This window comes from Mastomys coucha, unplaced genomic scaffold (assembly GCF_008632895.1).
Source record: "Mastomys coucha isolate ucsf_1 unplaced genomic scaffold, UCSF_Mcou_1 pScaffold8, whole genome shotgun sequence".
Taxonomy (NCBI): Eukaryota; Metazoa; Chordata; class Mammalia; order Rodentia; family Muridae; genus Mastomys; species Mastomys coucha.
Window position 1 is genome coordinate 68,759,854 of NW_022196914.1, and position 16,133 is coordinate 68,775,986.

The window sequence follows — 16,133 nt, forward strand, 5'->3', positions numbered from 1 at the left end:
AAATGATATTTTATTACATTGAATCTTATTTATCGAGTATCTCTCAGTTTACTTTTTCCTTAATGTCTTTCAGTAACATTTTATAAAAGACTTGCAGTTGTTTTCTTTTCAAAAACTTTATATACTTATTTTCATTTTAAGTTGATTTTTACTTCTCTTTTCTTTAAGAATTTCATAAATGTGTACAATGTTTTTATCTTACTCATGCCCCACTCCACCCTCCAACTTCCCTCGTCAAACCACTCCACCTGTTCCCCTCCAAAACTCATATTGTCTTCCTTAAAATAAGCAAAATAAAGAAATAATCCACTGAGTCCAGTTGGCACTTCAGATATGCCCACGGTGGGTGACAGGACTAGCCTATGGGCAGCCCCTGAGAGGAGAAACTACACCCAGAAGAAAGTACACCCTTTCTTCCACTGGCCCCTCTCAATTGCCAGTAGCTTTCAGCTAGGAGTGGGGCCTTGTGAGCCCCGCCCCCATCCATGTTGGCTTGATCTTGTAAGTTGGACACAGGCAGCCATACTGTTGTGAATTCCTGAGTGTAATGGTCCTGTCATGTCCAGAAGACACTGTTTCACAATGGTCCCTTTTGACTTTTGGCTCCTAGAATCTTTGTGACCCTCTCTTTGCTATGTTCCTTGAGCCTTGTGGTGAGGAGGTGACACTTTCCACTGTCACAAGTACTCTCTGCACAGGTTGTTAGTCTCTGTGTGAGCTGCTATCCATTTACACTTCTATGTCATCTAGGCTGGCCTCAGATTCCTGAGGGCTGACTGTAGATGTGTACCAACACACCTATTGAAGAATTTAGAATGCTTTCTTAAAGATATTTTATGCTCTGAGCCAGTTTAAAAAGTTGCTCTACTATCAGGCAGATATTCCTATTTTATCCAAGTGACATTTGAAGCAGATCCGCTTACAAGGTGTCCAGCCCCAGATGACAAGATCAAATGTTAGGATTAAACTGGTAACTTCCAGTTGTCTCCAGAAGTCCCCTCCAGCAGTCACCACCAGAGGGCACCCTTGTGCATTTTTTCCCCCCTCAGGCAAGGGAGCCAGACTGGATGGAAACAGCAGATGTCACTGGTAAGGAAGATCTCTGGTAGGGTGAGGAGAGCCTGCTTAGCATATCTTCAGCCACTGTTCTGCACATAAGAAGTTCTGCTTTAAGCTGGTACAACCATTCTGGAAATCAGTTTGGTGGTTCCTCAGAGAATTGGCCATAGTATTACCTGAGGACCCAGCTATACCACTCCTGAGCATATACCCAGAAGATGTTCCAACATGTAACAAGGACACATGCTCCACTATGTTCATAGCAGCCTTATTTATAATTGCCAGAAGCTGGAAACAACCCAGATGTCCCTCAACTGAGGAATGGATACAGAAAATGTGCTACATTTACACAATGGAGTACTACTCAGCTATTAAAAACAATGAATTTATGAAATTCTTAGGGAAATGGAGATGGATCTGGAGAATATCATCTTGAGTGAGGTAACCCAATCACAAAAGAACACACATGGTATGCACTCACTGATAAGTGGATATTAGCCCACAGTTCAGAATACCCAAGATATAATTCACAAACCATTGGAAACTCCAGAAGGATGACCAAAGTATGGATACAAAGTGTGGAGCAGAGACTGAAGGAAGGACAATCCAGAGACTGACTTCCCATATACAATCACCAAACCCAGACATTATGGTGGATATCAGCAAGTGCTGGCTGACAGGAGCCTGATATAGCTCTCTCCTGAGAGGCTCTGCCAGTTCCAGACTAGTACAGAAGTGGATGCTCACAGCCATCCATTGGACTGAACACAGGGTCCCCAATGAAGGAGCTAGAGAAAGGACCCAAGGAGCTGAAGGGGTTTACAGCCCCATAGGAGGAACAACAATATGATCTAATCAGTATGCCCAGAGCTCTCAGGGACTAAACTACCAACCAAAGAGTACACATGGTGGGACTAATGGCTCCAGCTGCATAAGTAGCAGAGGATGATCTAGTCAGTCATCAATGGGAGGAGAGGCCCTTGGTCCTGTGAAGGCTCTATGCCCCAGTGTAGGGAAATGCCAGGACCAGGAGGTAGGAGAGAGTGGGTTGGTGAGCAGGGGAAGGTGGGAGGGAATAGAGGGTATTTTGATGGGGAAATCAGGAAAGGGGAAAACATTTGAAATGTAAATAAAGAAAATATCTAATAAAAAAATCTCTTAAAAAAAAGAAAAAAAAAGAAGCTCTGCTTTACCTTTCGGAAGATAGTTCTTTCTGAGTGTGGAGATACAAGGATGCAGATTTTAAAACAGGCAATTGCAGATCGCCCAACAGAACCATAAATGACTAGTTAGAGAAGCTCTCCCCTTCCAAAGGACACACAGGCAGTTCTTGAGAGACCAAGTCTGGATCAAGTCCACAGGTTTTACACCATAATTGAGAGTGGGATTGGGGGTGAGTGAGTGCCGGATGAGGGTTACTTAATTCTTCACAAGCTGTGAAGTGGGCGGCCCATAATCTAGGATGGTATGTGTAGGTGGGTCCGTGGGAGTTCACATGCCTATGTTCTAACCTTGGCTGGAAAGAGGACCTTCACTGTGATTGCTGCTTTCAAGAAGTCAGATTGGACCTTGCACATGAAAGACTGAAACAGGAGGGTCTTGAGTTCAAGACTAGCCTGGGCTACATAGCAAGGGCCCGCCTGAAAGAGGTAGAGAGGGAGAAAGGAGGAGAGGGGAGGAGGAAAGGAGAGAGGAGGTGAGAAGAGGAATAGAGAGCCAAGAATGGCATTGAATGCTATGAGACAGCCTGAACTATATAGTTGAATATCCGCAACTGGCTTAAAATTTTCATTTATTTTATATTTGAGCTTCTGTTACCTACTTTTGTAATCTGCTCACCACATAGGTAAACTGATAGTTTCAGTTGATTTAACTTAATTTGGTGATTTCCAGGCCTCATTGTTTTTCTTCAGATCCAAACTGACTTTTGAGATACAGCGCAGTTATTAGATGTTCTTTTCAGAGAACGCGGAGTTCGGCTTTTCTCCACTCCGCAGCTCCTTTCAAGTCTCTTGTGACTTCCTGAAGTGGTTTTCTGTAGAGCTCTTGTTATTGCTGTGTCTCCTGATTCACCTTGATATAAACTTTCTTTGAACACTATCGGCACTTTTAAAACTCTCTGGTTTGCTATCTGCCTTAAGAAACACAGCTCAGACACTCACAACTGGTCCAAGTTTGAGAGTTAAGTGTCCATGGATTGTTTGGCCACAAACGGGACATCTGTATCACCGATAGATAGCATTGCAAAAGACGGTGATAGAAAGATGGTTAGAGCCAGAGTTTGGGAGGACTAGTGCCAGTGTCTTCCAGATGTGGCTGGACTCTTACACTTAGGCGCTCACAGCGGCTGGGCTTGTCTGCATCATATCACGCTGTTCACATTCCACCATGGATGGGATGGGGCTCATGCGTTCTTACCCCAGCTGTGGAGCTACTGGACAGCGTCTTCTAGGGGCGGAAGAATCACATTTCTCTGAGGATGTCACCTCTGATAGTGACCATGCTTCAGAGGATGGCCTCATGCTCATGAGTATATGCAAAGTACAAATTGGACTCGATGGGATATTTTTTAAAAAGAGATAAATTGAGAATGGGTGGGAGGTGGATGATCTAGGAGAAGAGGGTGATAAATGATATTTGTGTACATGTATGCAGCTCTCAATTAAGAAACGTTCTACAAAAGAATAAAATATTTAATAATCTGATTTATTTTTCCCATGGATAGCACAGGGAATTTTTAGGAATTTATATGTTTGTGTGTGGGTGTGTGAGTGTGTGTATGTGAGCAGAAGGGTTGCTTGGGCCAGGAGTTCAAGCCTGAGGTACCTTAGTGAGACCTCATCTTAGAGACAAAGGAGAAGAAAAGGAACAAGAAAACAAGTAGGAAGCCAGCCACAGTTGTACACTCTGTAATCCAGAGTGTACCAGAGAGGCCGGAGGCAGTGAGATTGCAAATCTGCCTCACCATGTAGCCAGTTCCAGTCCAGCCAAGCAAACTTACTGAGACCTGTCTCAGTGCAGTCTATGGAGAGCTAAGGATGTATGTAGCTCCGTGGCTGAAGAGGTGTGTAACGTGAACAAGCCCCAGGTTCCAGCAAGTTTTATTATTAAAAACGTTATGTATATTTTATAACTTTTTTCTATAAATATTATTTGGCGAGCATTATGAATGAATATCTTAAAATTCTGTATTGTCGAGTACTGCTATTCATGATTCATGTGCAATAATTTAATGAGGACCGGGCTCATCGCTTATCTGAGTGAGTGCTGAAAAACCGCTGTCTCCCACTGTTTGCAATAATAGAGCTTTCCTTCTTGGATTTAGATTTCCTCCTTCCTCACCCCTGAAGCCATATCCAAAGAAGCCCCTGTATCAAAGAGATGTTATTAAGTTTCCAGAATGGAACGATCCCCCACCGGGCACTTCACAGGAGAACATTCCAGTGAGGCCAATTGTGATGGTAAGTTCTACGAAGTGGGCTCCATTTTGGCAGTCCTGGCTGCTGGGGAAGAGGAAGTCATTGTGTGCATGGGGTTGCCATTAGAGAGTTCCTCAGTCTCCAGTAGATAGTGGATGTCCACACAGCTGGCCCTGGGTAAACCCAGGGAGTTTAACACAGTAAACACAACAGAAACAAAATAAAAAAGATGAAACAGAGATAAGGGTCGGGGAAGGGTCTGGAAGGAATGAGAAGGAGATATGGGGTGAGGGGTGTGACCACAATGTATTACATACATGTATGGAATTGTCAATAAATACATTAATTAAAGCCACAGTCATGATTTTTTAAAAAAAGAGTTGATGAGCTCAACCCAGGAGGAATCCTCTAGCGAGCTGTGGGCGTGGTCCAGTCTTTCTGGTGGATCCTTTATGCAGTGTTTGGGAAGCGCTGTGAAATACTCCTCATGTGTCATCAGCTGAGGGGTCATTTACCAGAAGACTGGCCTTTCCATGCTTGTCCCTCCATCCCGTGTTGATGGAGCATGTGGTCACTGTTTCCATATGTTCCCTCAGAGCAGATTTCTGGTCAGCTCCCTGTGACCCCCTTTCCTGTTGGAGAGGTTACTCCCCTCCTTGTCTCCTCCTGCACTTGTCTCAGTTACCCTCTCAGGTAGAGCGAGGAAGTGGGCTGCCCTATGGAGCGGCCCCAGTACCCAACTCGAGGCACAGGCACAAATAAACAAACACGGCTTCTGTGCGCTCTAACAGCAGCACATTGCGAGACACGCAACCTCTCTTTTTCTCTTTTTAAAAAATAGTTTTTTCTTAAAACATCCACAGTACAAGACTGCCAAGATTGATATGATGCTAAAAACATAAAACACAGAGAGAAACTTTGATAAGACAATTTGGGAGAAATTTACTAACATTATTGACTTAGGTTAACCAGGTGTTATAAGAATAGACATCAAAATACTTTTGTTTACAAAGATGTGATGAAGATATTTTTAGTCAATCCAATTAAAAGAAAACAAAAACAGTGTTTTTTTCACCCTCTAAGGAAATTATGTGATATCTCAGCTTGGAGAGAATAATTAAGATCAAGGCAAAGATGACACCAGAGACAGAAGTGGGGACTCCTCAGGGGCTTGCAGATTTGTCAAGGGTGGGGATGACTTTGGAAACATTTGGCGATAACGGTGGTTTATATGAAAAGGAAGCAGGTGGGTGGAGACAGGACCGTGAACTCAGAGGAGAGACTGTATTTGGAAGTCCCTCATTTACTTATTCGAAGAGATTTATTAAGAGTGTCCCTGGGGGCTAAGTGTGCCAAGCTCAGTAGAGTCAGTGATGTGGGACACGTTCTTCACTCTCACAGTCTGGTGAGAGAAAATTAGTGAAATAGGAAATAAATGTTCGAAAGAAAGCAAAACGGGGCCTGCAGGAGTGCTCGCTATCTGAGGGAATGCTCGTAATTACAGAATACAAAGTAACCAAGTGTTAGCTCCTAGTCGAGAAAAAATTAATATGTAAATACTAAGAATTGGGTTCTCTTTTCTTCAGTATGTTTAACACCTAATAGACCCCTCTACGTAGGGCTGTTATTCAGAAGGCCAGGTTTTTTTTTTTTTTTTTTTTTTTTTTTTTTTTTTTTACAGTTAAATAAGCAGGCTTTGAAGCCATCCATATGTTTTTCCCTTTCTCTTCTTTGCAATCATAATGTTGCTGCTGCCCCTGGAAAGACCTGTTTATTAGCATTTAATAAATATAGCTGTTTATTAGCATGTGTCAAGCCCTGTTCAGAGTATTGCACCAGTGCTTGGAAGCCCGAGCGTGCCAGTGCCCCTGAGCCATCTGACCCTCTGAACTCTCAGCCAGGTGCATGCATCTATACTTCTCTTTGAATGCATTCTGGTCTGTCTTTTCTTGAATCTCCCTCTGACGTGCTAGGCCAAGGTATACATTCCCCGCTGGTTATGGGATCCACCACTGCTTGTCCCCTTCTTCCTGAAGAGGATCCAAACCCAGAATGGTAGACTAGGATCCTTTTCTTCAGGGGACCTTGACGCAGTTTTTAGGATGAGGTAAATCATCAGTAAATAGATGCTTCATCTTTCCTAAAGAGCTTGAGAGGCTACTGTGGTGGTGCATGCCTGGAGACTTAGGCAAGATCTCGAGCTGAAGCCCAGCCTAGGCTGCTTAGTTCCAGGCCAGCCTGGGCTAACAGAGTGAGGCCAACTCTCCACAGGACAAAACAGAAACAAAACAACAACAACAAAAAAACCTTTTGTCATCTCTTTCCTTTTTCTTTTTCTGGGTGGTGATGATTGCTGGGCCCTGCCTGGCTTTTGTGATGAGTGGCTATTTAAATGTGGTTTCTTCTGATGTCTGTTGTATTTTTGTGGAAAAGTTCTGACCAGTAATACTAGGATGGCAGTACCCCATGAGACAGAGATACTGTGAGAGTCCACTGAAGGTTGGCAGCACCCTGAGATACAGAGGTACTGTGAGAGGCAGCTGAGGATGCTAGTACCCTGAGATACAGAGGTACTGTGAGAGGCAGCTGAGGATGCTAGTACCCTGAGATACAGAGGTACTGTGAGAGGCAGCTGAGTTTATGTCTGTCAAGTGCTAAGGCCAGAGTTCCTCATGTATGTTCCCAGTAGCGGTGAAGTATGCCTTCTATGATTAATTTGTTTCAGAGAAAGAAATTCTCTGAGACATTACAGAGAATTACTCCTGCTACAGTTTTTACTTGTACCCTTTTGGTGCATGTACATTTTAACACAGTGAGGTAATTCTGGGCTGTTTGTGTCTTGTGTTTTTCATGTAGAACAATGTGTTACTCCCATTTTTCACATTAGTCAGCATCTGACATCATTCTAGTATGCCTAATTTTATCATACCTATTATAAAATTGATATAATTAACTTGTTCAGTCCTTTAATACTAGGTGTATTTTTCCAGAGCTTCAACATAGAACAATCTAAACAATACTGGAATACTTTCTAGGATATCTTTGGAAATGGGTTTGCAGATAAATTTAATAGTCTTTCTACCTTCTTTTTTTGTTTGTTTGAGGGTTTTTTGTTGTGTGTTTTGTTTTTGTTTTTTTCAAGACAGGATTTCTCAGTGTAGCCCTGGCTGTCCTGGAGACAGCCTCTGTAGACCAGGCTGGCCTCAAACTCAGAAATCCACCTGCCTCTGCCTCCCAAGTGCTGGGATTAAAGGCATGCACCACCACTGTCTGGCTCTACTTTTCTACCTTCAAGCCTAAAGACCTGATTTAGATATTTAAAAATTGATACATCCATCTGGTCTTTGAATTTCATTTGTAATTTGGTCATTTGGAAGCAAAAAACAGGGGCTGGAGAGATGGCTCAGCGGTTCAGAGTACTTTCTGCTCTTGCAGAAGAACCAACTTTGGTTTCCAGCTGCCATGTTAACAGGCTAGCAACCATCGGAAATCCAGTGCCACCGGCTTCCATGGGCACCTGAACACATACACATGTGCACGTACACACACACACACATACACTCTCACACACACACACAGACACAGACACACAGACACAGACACACAGACAGACACACACACACAGCCACACACAGACACAGACACACACACACACAGACAGACACACATACACAAACACCCCCCTCACACACACCCCTTTAAAAAATCAAAACCAAAAAACAAGTAGTACAACTTTCCTTCTTTTCTTTTTTCCTTCAAATTAAGATTTTTCTGTAGTGTTATATTTGCAAGAATGTATTCTAGAAAGTTGTTGTAAATGTTTTCTAACATGTTTTGCCTCTTACAGGTAAAATTTTTTCTCTGTGATAACAAAAGTGTTTGATGTGTGTTTAATAGCCTAGCTGTGGACCATGAGCTCCTAGAAAGAGGATGTGGAGAACTCTGTCACTTGAGCAGACTGCCCTAAGCTTTCTAAGCTGGCGCTTGTCCCCTCCCCAGAAGGTGATACTAGAAGGCCTCACTCCTATGTGCTAGGCATCCTTGGCTGTCCCTGTAGGGTGCTTACTTTTCTGCCCCTAGTAGTTGCCTAGGCCTGGGTTGCTTTCCAATATTGTATGTATCTGATATTGCCCTTAAAAGAGAATCTTTGAAGTTATATTCCTCTTATTTTGAATGATTACTCACTTGGGACAATGTGAATTCAGACAAGCATTTCTGCACTTGATCTTGAATTTATAAAAGTTCATGGTTAGTTGGCATTCCCCGAGGAAATAGCGGGGCTTTAGTGACTCTGCATTGGCACTTCTGCTGTTCATCCTGGTACATCCTAGTCTTGAGAGCCATTCCTTACTTCTCTGAGGCCCATGCAAAGAAAGTTAGCCTATAATTCTAACCGTTATTACTAGTCAAATTTCAAGTGGGCAAGTCAAAACTTTTCTTATAATCCATAGCATTTTATACTGACATATGTATTCTCTCTCCCATTATCTCGCCTCCTTTCATCCTTTCTCCCTCCTGCCCCGCCACCCACCCCCAATCCTGCAAAACTAGAATTCTGAGATGTGGTTCAAGCGCCACAGTATTGCTATTGGAGAGGTGCCGGCATGCCGTCTAGTCCACCGCAGACAGCTGACTGAGGCCAACGTGGAAGAGATCTGGAAGTCTACGACGTTGTCATAGTATGCACATTTGACATCTGAGAATTCTAAGGATCTTTCTTTCCTTCTTTCTTTCTTTTTCTTTCTTTCTCTTTCTTTCTTTCTTTCTTTCTTTCTTTCTTTCTTTCTTTCTTTCTTTTTCTTTAAAGATTTATTTATTTATTTTTATGTTTATGAGTACACTGTAGCTGTACAGATGGTTATGAGCCTTCATGTGGTTGTTGGGAATTGAATTTTAGGACCTCTGCTTGCTCCGGTCGGTCGGCTGGCTGGCCCTGCTCGCTCAGTCCCTGACTGCTCTGGCCCAGAGATTTATTTATTATTATATGTAAGTACACTGTAGCTGACTTCAGACACACCAGAAGAGGGCGCCAGATCTCATTACAGGTGGTTGTGAGCCACCATGCGGTTGCTGGGATCTGAACTCAGGACCTTCAGAAGAGCAGTCAGTGCTTTTACCTGCTGAGCCATCTCACCAGCCCGGGATCTTCTTTCTATTTTATCTCTTTCCTACTCTGCATATTTAGTGTTCTGAAATTATGCTTAAAGAAATCTCAACTTTGCATAATCTGTACTTATGCAAATACTTTTACAAATATAATTTAACTGGATTTTAAGAAGTTTCTAGTGTTAGATGTGTTATAGTTAAAACAAGAGTTTAAATTCTTTTTTAATTGTTATTTTCCTCCCTTGCAAACATGCTCTACACATGCTTTTGTTGTGTAACCAGGTTGACCTTGACTTTTCTGTCATGCTGTCCAACCTTCTGTGTATGCACTGCCATTCCCAACCTAAAATCTCGAAACTTTTAGCAGCACTGACATCTTAAGTTTAATAAACATATAATGGAAAATTTGGTCTTAAGTAATTTTACTTAAAAAAATTGCTTTTTGGAATTCAGGTCGTTATATGATTAATTAATTTAAGAAGTATGCTATTGGAAAATTATATTTTATGTTATTTTAAACACATCCCATTCCTAACCCATGGTCTAGAAAGTTTGGGTGCAGTACATGAAGATATTCCATCTTAAAGACTGCTCTTGTGAGGTGCTGGGGAGATGTGCAGTGGGTAAGAGAGCTTGCTGTGAAAGCAGGAGGACCTCAGTTCAAATCCCCAGTGCCCATGTAAAGACTGGTCAAATCCCCCGTGCCTATGTAAAGATTGGCACGCCAGCCCTTGCCTGTAACGCCAGGTAGCACCTCAGGATAGAGACAGGAGATTCTGGAGCTTGCTGGCCTGCTAGCCATACTCACGTTTTGACCTTCGAGGTCAGATAGACCCTGTCTCACAAAATAGGGAGGAGGACTACAGAGAAGACATATGACATCCTTCTCTGATTTCCACATGAGTATACATAGGTGCACATGCTCACATGTGTACATACTATAACACACACACACACACACACACACACACACCCCTTTTGTATTCCTCAATTTTTAGCACTATAAAAATGATTAAAGTATTTTGAAAATTATTTTAAGAATTAATTACCTTTTTAGTTTACAGAAAATTCTTGGCCTTGATTCCTTGGAAGAAGTTTTAAACACCAAGCTTGTCAGCTCCAAGTTCATCATCCATAATGTGTATAGTGTCAGCAAGCAGGGGGTGGTCATCTTGGACGACAAGTCGAGTAAGTACCCGCTAACCACTGGCCCTTGACTGACCACACCCTGGCTGCAGAGGTCTTCCAGTTCCCGGTCTACCCTTGTTAAACCCCAGCCGAGCGCACCCCGCGCTGCTACACAGATCCTATTTCCTGCTGGTGCCTTCCACCCAATATTGGGTTTATTAAAATGGCATAAAAAGATGAGTGTCTGGGGTTAGGATTCAGGACAGTGCACTCTGAGGGTAATCTAGTGGTTTTCAACCTTCCTAATGCTGTGACCCTTTAAGATGGTTCCTCATGTTGTGGTGACCGCCAACCATAAAATGATTTCATTGGTACCTTATAACTATAATCTTGCTACTGTTTTGAATCATGGTGTAAATACCTGATGCAGGATATCTGATACGCAAGCCCTGTGAATGGGTTGTCCGACCCTTTGAGGGTCAAGACCCACAGGTTGAGAACCACTGCTCTAGCTCCATATGAGCTGCCTAGCTATTTAGCAGTTCCATCTTGTCCCTAGGAAAACTCCAGACCTATGAGAATGTTTAGACTAAGGGAGTGTCCAGGTCAGTTTTAGGTTTCATTGCATTTAGGTTCCTCTTGCTTGTTTTGGAGTTAGGGTGTTATGTAGCCCAAGCTAGGCAGCCAAGGGCCACCTCCCCACCTCCTTCTGAATGCTGCAGCCACAGGCATGAATTACCATGTGGAAGTGATTTATATGGTGCTGACCACTGAAGTCAGGGCCCGGTGCATTCTAGGCGGGCACTCTACCAACAGAGCTACATTCTCAGGCCCACAGTGGTATCAAGGAGTTAGATTGTCTGGAAGAGTCCTTTTTATTATTTATTTTTCTTTTAATGAGGTAGCTTTAAGTGTTGAAAGTTTTTTTAATCAGGTATCCTTCAAGATGGCTTATAAATCTGTCAAAAACAAACAAACAAACAAATAAAACCTTCATTTTTAAAATTTGCAACAAGACAAGTTATGTTCCCTATATATAGTTCCTGGAGGGCTACAATCATCAGATTTATTATGTTGTTTGTTTGTGGCAAGGTTTTACTATGTAGTCCAGGCTGGCCTTGAACTTGAGATCCTCCTTCCTTAGCTGACAGGCAAGTATCATCAAACCTGACCCAAGACCTATTTTTAAAATGCCCTTTCTTCTTATAGATAAGGCTTAGATTAGAACTAGATGAGTTCTTTGAGTTGATATTTTAATTTAAATTTTGAGGCTGAGGATTGGCCAGAACCAAGTGACATTTGGATGTGAGAAAACGGTGCAGTTCTTGGGGGACATAATAAGCTAAGTTCGGCTGAGGCTCTGAGCCAGTGGCGTGTATGAGAAGGGATTGCTGTCTGTTAGAGGGGGAACATCAGTAAGTGTGTCTCCAGACAGGAATAGAGTTTGCCTTGGAAGCCGGGAGCCCTTCACCTGTCCTAGTACCTCCATCAGGAATGGCGGGCAGTGGTAGACAGAAATCAGTCTGGAAACTTGACTTGCTGCGTTAATATGAAGCTGTAATGCTAGGTTCCCTTGCACAGAGGGGCAGAGGTCTTTGAAATACCGCTAACCCTGGCCAGATCTTCTAGTGTAGCAGGGCCATTACTCTGAGCTGGTAGACAACCAGCTACTTTTAGTTTTGCTAAGTTTTTCTGGAAGAAGGAAAGGTTTTATAATTCTCGGGTTTGTTCATTAGGTGAAACCCAGCTTTTCCCACTCCATATAATCACATATAAGCTCACCTCTGCTGCAGTGCCCAGGTGAGGGGGCTGTGACAAGTGATTTGGCTGGGAGGTTTTTGTTTGTTTGTTTGTTTTTTTAACTTATGTGTATGTCTCTGTGTAGGTTTATGTATATGAGTGCTATGCCCACAGAGGCCAGAAGAGGGCGTTGTCCCCTGGAGCTAGAGTTGCATGTGATTATAAGCTCCCTGACATGGGTGCCGGGAAATGATTCTGGTCCTGTGAGAGAACATCTTGTGTTCCAGCCTCTAGTCTATCTCTGGCCCCTAGGCTGGGCTTATCTGCGCAATGTTACTACTATTGTAAGGCTGACCTACTATTAGCCTGTGATTAATATGTCAGTGGAATTTTTGTTACCTAGAACATTTGGAAAATAATAGGAAAATAATAGATAATAGGTAAAATGATAACTCTTTTATCTTCCTTTTGGTTCTGAGGATTGAACCAAGGGCCTCGTGCATGCCATGTGTTTCTCTGGACAACCTGTCCAATTCTTACATTTTACTGCAGTTTTTAAAAGTGCATCTCATCCTTAGAGAAAATGTTATGCCTGATTTATTCAGGTACACGTTATAACATTGCTGCTAAAGGAGGATTTCTATCTTTTAAATATTCTGGTACACAAATTGGTGAAATGTCTCCTATTACCTGGGCAAATGATACATTATTATAATACTCTGTGTATGTGAGTGAGTATGTGTGTGTGTGTGTATGTGTGTGTGTGTGATTGAGTTATAAAGAGATGAATAAGGTATCTTTTGTATTTTTCTTTTTTTTTCTACAGAAGAACTTCCTCATTGGGTCCTGTCAGCTATGAAGTGTTTGGCAAATTGTAAGTATTAATTATCTGTCAGTTTTATAGAGTTAACAGGAGTTAGTGCCTTGAGTTAGAAAATATCCCTGCTCAATGGCCTGGGCCTTGATGTGACACCTGTGTGGCTGGGTGTTGATGTGACACCTGTGTGGCTGGGCACTGATGTGACACCTGTGTGGCTGGGCACTGATGTGACACCTGTGTGGCTGGGCGTTGATGTGACACCTCTGTGGCTGGGTGTTGATGTGACACCTGTGTGGCTGGGCACTGATGTGACACCTGTGTGGCTGGATGTTGATGTGACACCTGTGTGGCTGGGCGTTGATGTGGCACCTGTGTGGCCTGGGCCTTGATGTGACACCTGTGTGGCTTGGGCATTGATGTGACACCTGTGTGGCCTGGGCCTTGATATGACACCTGTGTGGCCTGGGCCTTGATGTGATACCTGTATGCCTGGGTGCTGATGTGACATCTGTGTGGCCTGGGCCTTGATGTGACACCTGTGTGGCTGGGTGTTGATATGACACCTGTGTGGCTGGGTGTTGATGTGACACCTGTGTGGCTGGGCACTGATGTGACACCTGTGTGGCTGGGTGTTGACGTGACACCTGTGTGGCTGGACCTTGATATGACACCTGTGTGGCTGGGTGTTGATGTGACACCTGTGTGGCTGGGCCTTGATATGACACCTGTGTGGCTGGGTCTTGCTGTGACACCTGTGTGGCTGGGCCTTGATGTGACACCTGTGTGGCTGGGTCTTGCTGTGACACCTGTGTGGCTGGGTCTTGATGTGACACCTGTGTGGCTGGCAGGAAATTGTTTGGAGACCACTGTGCTCTACTGTAGATTCCTGACTTAGAGGAAGGGTTGTAATATTACAGTTTTAAAGACCTTTAGTCCTCCCATGGATATAATTGCATGGTAGACAAAGTCCATGCCCCTCCTAGGAGCTCATCATAGGGGAGAAAGAAATGAGTGATAGTGTTTATATTAGCAGCCACCTACTAACAGTCTGTAGATTTTTAAGTGTCTACCATGTTTACATCCCCAGTTTGCTGGGCAGCTTCAGTCCCCTACTGGCTTTCAGAGGGCAGAGTGCTTTAGAGGACTGACTGCTGATCTGCAGCCTGATTTAGGAGAGAAGACTACATGCAGAGGAACAAGACAGACTGTCTCAGAGACCTGCATGGAAGATCAGTAGGCCTGGTGTGCCTGAGGGAATGTTCATAGGCATAGAAAATCTCTTCAGCGTACAGGAGGCATGCATTTCATTGGCTATCTTGGGCACTGTGAAGGAATGAATGGTGTTGTAACTGCTCATGAACCCTAGCATTTTTTTCTTTGGGATTTTCAGGAAACTTAACCCAAATAATATGTGTGTGTGTGTGTGTGTGTGTGTGTGTGTGTGTGTGTGTGTATGTGTATGTATGTGATTGATTGGTATGTGGGCATATAGATGGGCGCATTCTGTGATGCATGTGTAGAGGTGAGAGGATGACTTGGGGAGTCAGTTTTTCCTATTGTGGATTCTGGGGATCTTTGCTCAGATCATTAGGCTTGCATGGCCAGCGCCTTTATCCAAGGAACAGTCTGATCTGCCCCAATGTGTGATTTTAATGAGAGTTCTCATTATTTTGTCTGATTGATAATGACAATATTTGGTTTTAGAGAAGCTCTTTAATCTCACAGCTACTTCAGGAAATAATCACTTTCTTGTTTTTGTGTAGGATCAGCATAGGCAGAGACAGGTGTATAAATAATTGAATTAGTAAACTGAATTATTGATTAAACTGGAGTTACTTTTGTTTGATTATAGAGTGAAGGTAATCACTGGGCCTTGTTTGTCTCGCTGGCCCTGTGTGGAGTTACTCGTACACTCTCATATGAATATGTATAGCAATGCCAGTTTGTATAAAATTCAGTATTTCAGGTTTACCTCTTAAAATTTTCATTGACTTTGGGTTGATATTTTGGACACTCTGAGATGTAGAGTAAAATGGCTTTAACTTGGGGAAGAAGTACTTTACTTAAATTTTTAAATTTACATGTATTGTGTGATATGTGTGTGTATGTGTGTATGTAGCATTCCCATGTCACAGCAGGAGTGTGGAGATCAGAGGATACATGTCCAAGTTAGTCTCTTCTTCCACCTTATGGGTTCCGGGCCTGAGACTCAGTGTCAGACTTGGCTGTGAGTGCCTTTATCCACTGTGCCTGCCATCTTGCTGGCCCTGAAGTGCTTTTTATTCTTTTTGCTCAAGTCCTTGAAGTAAATAAATATAAGCTACGTCTTTGGCTAGAGTTGGTAGTGGTGGGATAAAGGCACAATTACAAAGCTCTAACACTCATTCTGAGCTTCTGGAGAACCAAAGATTTGGACCAGTCAGGAATGAAGATGTGATGTGGGGGAAAACGCTGTAAGGTGTGGTAATTGTGTTTGACTTTCTGTGATGGCTAGGATGCAGGGAACTGGGTACTCAGTTCTCCCTCTGACACAGAAAGCCACAAATACCTGCAACAAGGTTGGCACTCCTGGACACCGGGTAGAGGCAGGTGTGATTTCATAAGTGCCATGCATAGGAGACACAGAGAGCTGGAGGAGAAACATGTCTCACATATGTTAAGAGTAACCTTTACGAGTGGAGCAGAGACTGAAGGAAAGGCCATCCAGAGACTGCCCCATCTAGGGATCCATCCCATATTCATCCACCAAACCCAGACACTATTGCTGATGCCAAGAAGTGCTTGCTGATAGGAGCTTGATATAGCTGCCTCCTGAGAGGCTCTGCCATATCCTGACCTATGCTTGCAGCCAACCATCAGAC

General features: G+C 43.2%; 1 protein-coding gene across 1 annotated transcript in view; it reads left to right on the forward strand.

Annotated features, from left to right (window-relative positions):
* Positions 1 to 16,133, forward strand: part of Depdc1b (DEP domain containing 1B) — a 71,167-nt gene that overhangs the window by 33,381 nt on the left and 21,653 nt on the right. The window contains exons 3-6 of the mRNA XM_031360204.1: positions 4,385 to 4,520; positions 9,030 to 9,157; positions 10,642 to 10,772; positions 13,279 to 13,326. Of these exons, the coding sequence (XP_031216064.1) occupies positions 4,385 to 4,520; positions 9,030 to 9,157; positions 10,642 to 10,772; positions 13,279 to 13,326 (443 nt within the window). The remainder of the gene's footprint in view (positions 1 to 4,384; positions 4,521 to 9,029; positions 9,158 to 10,641; positions 10,773 to 13,278; positions 13,327 to 16,133) is intronic.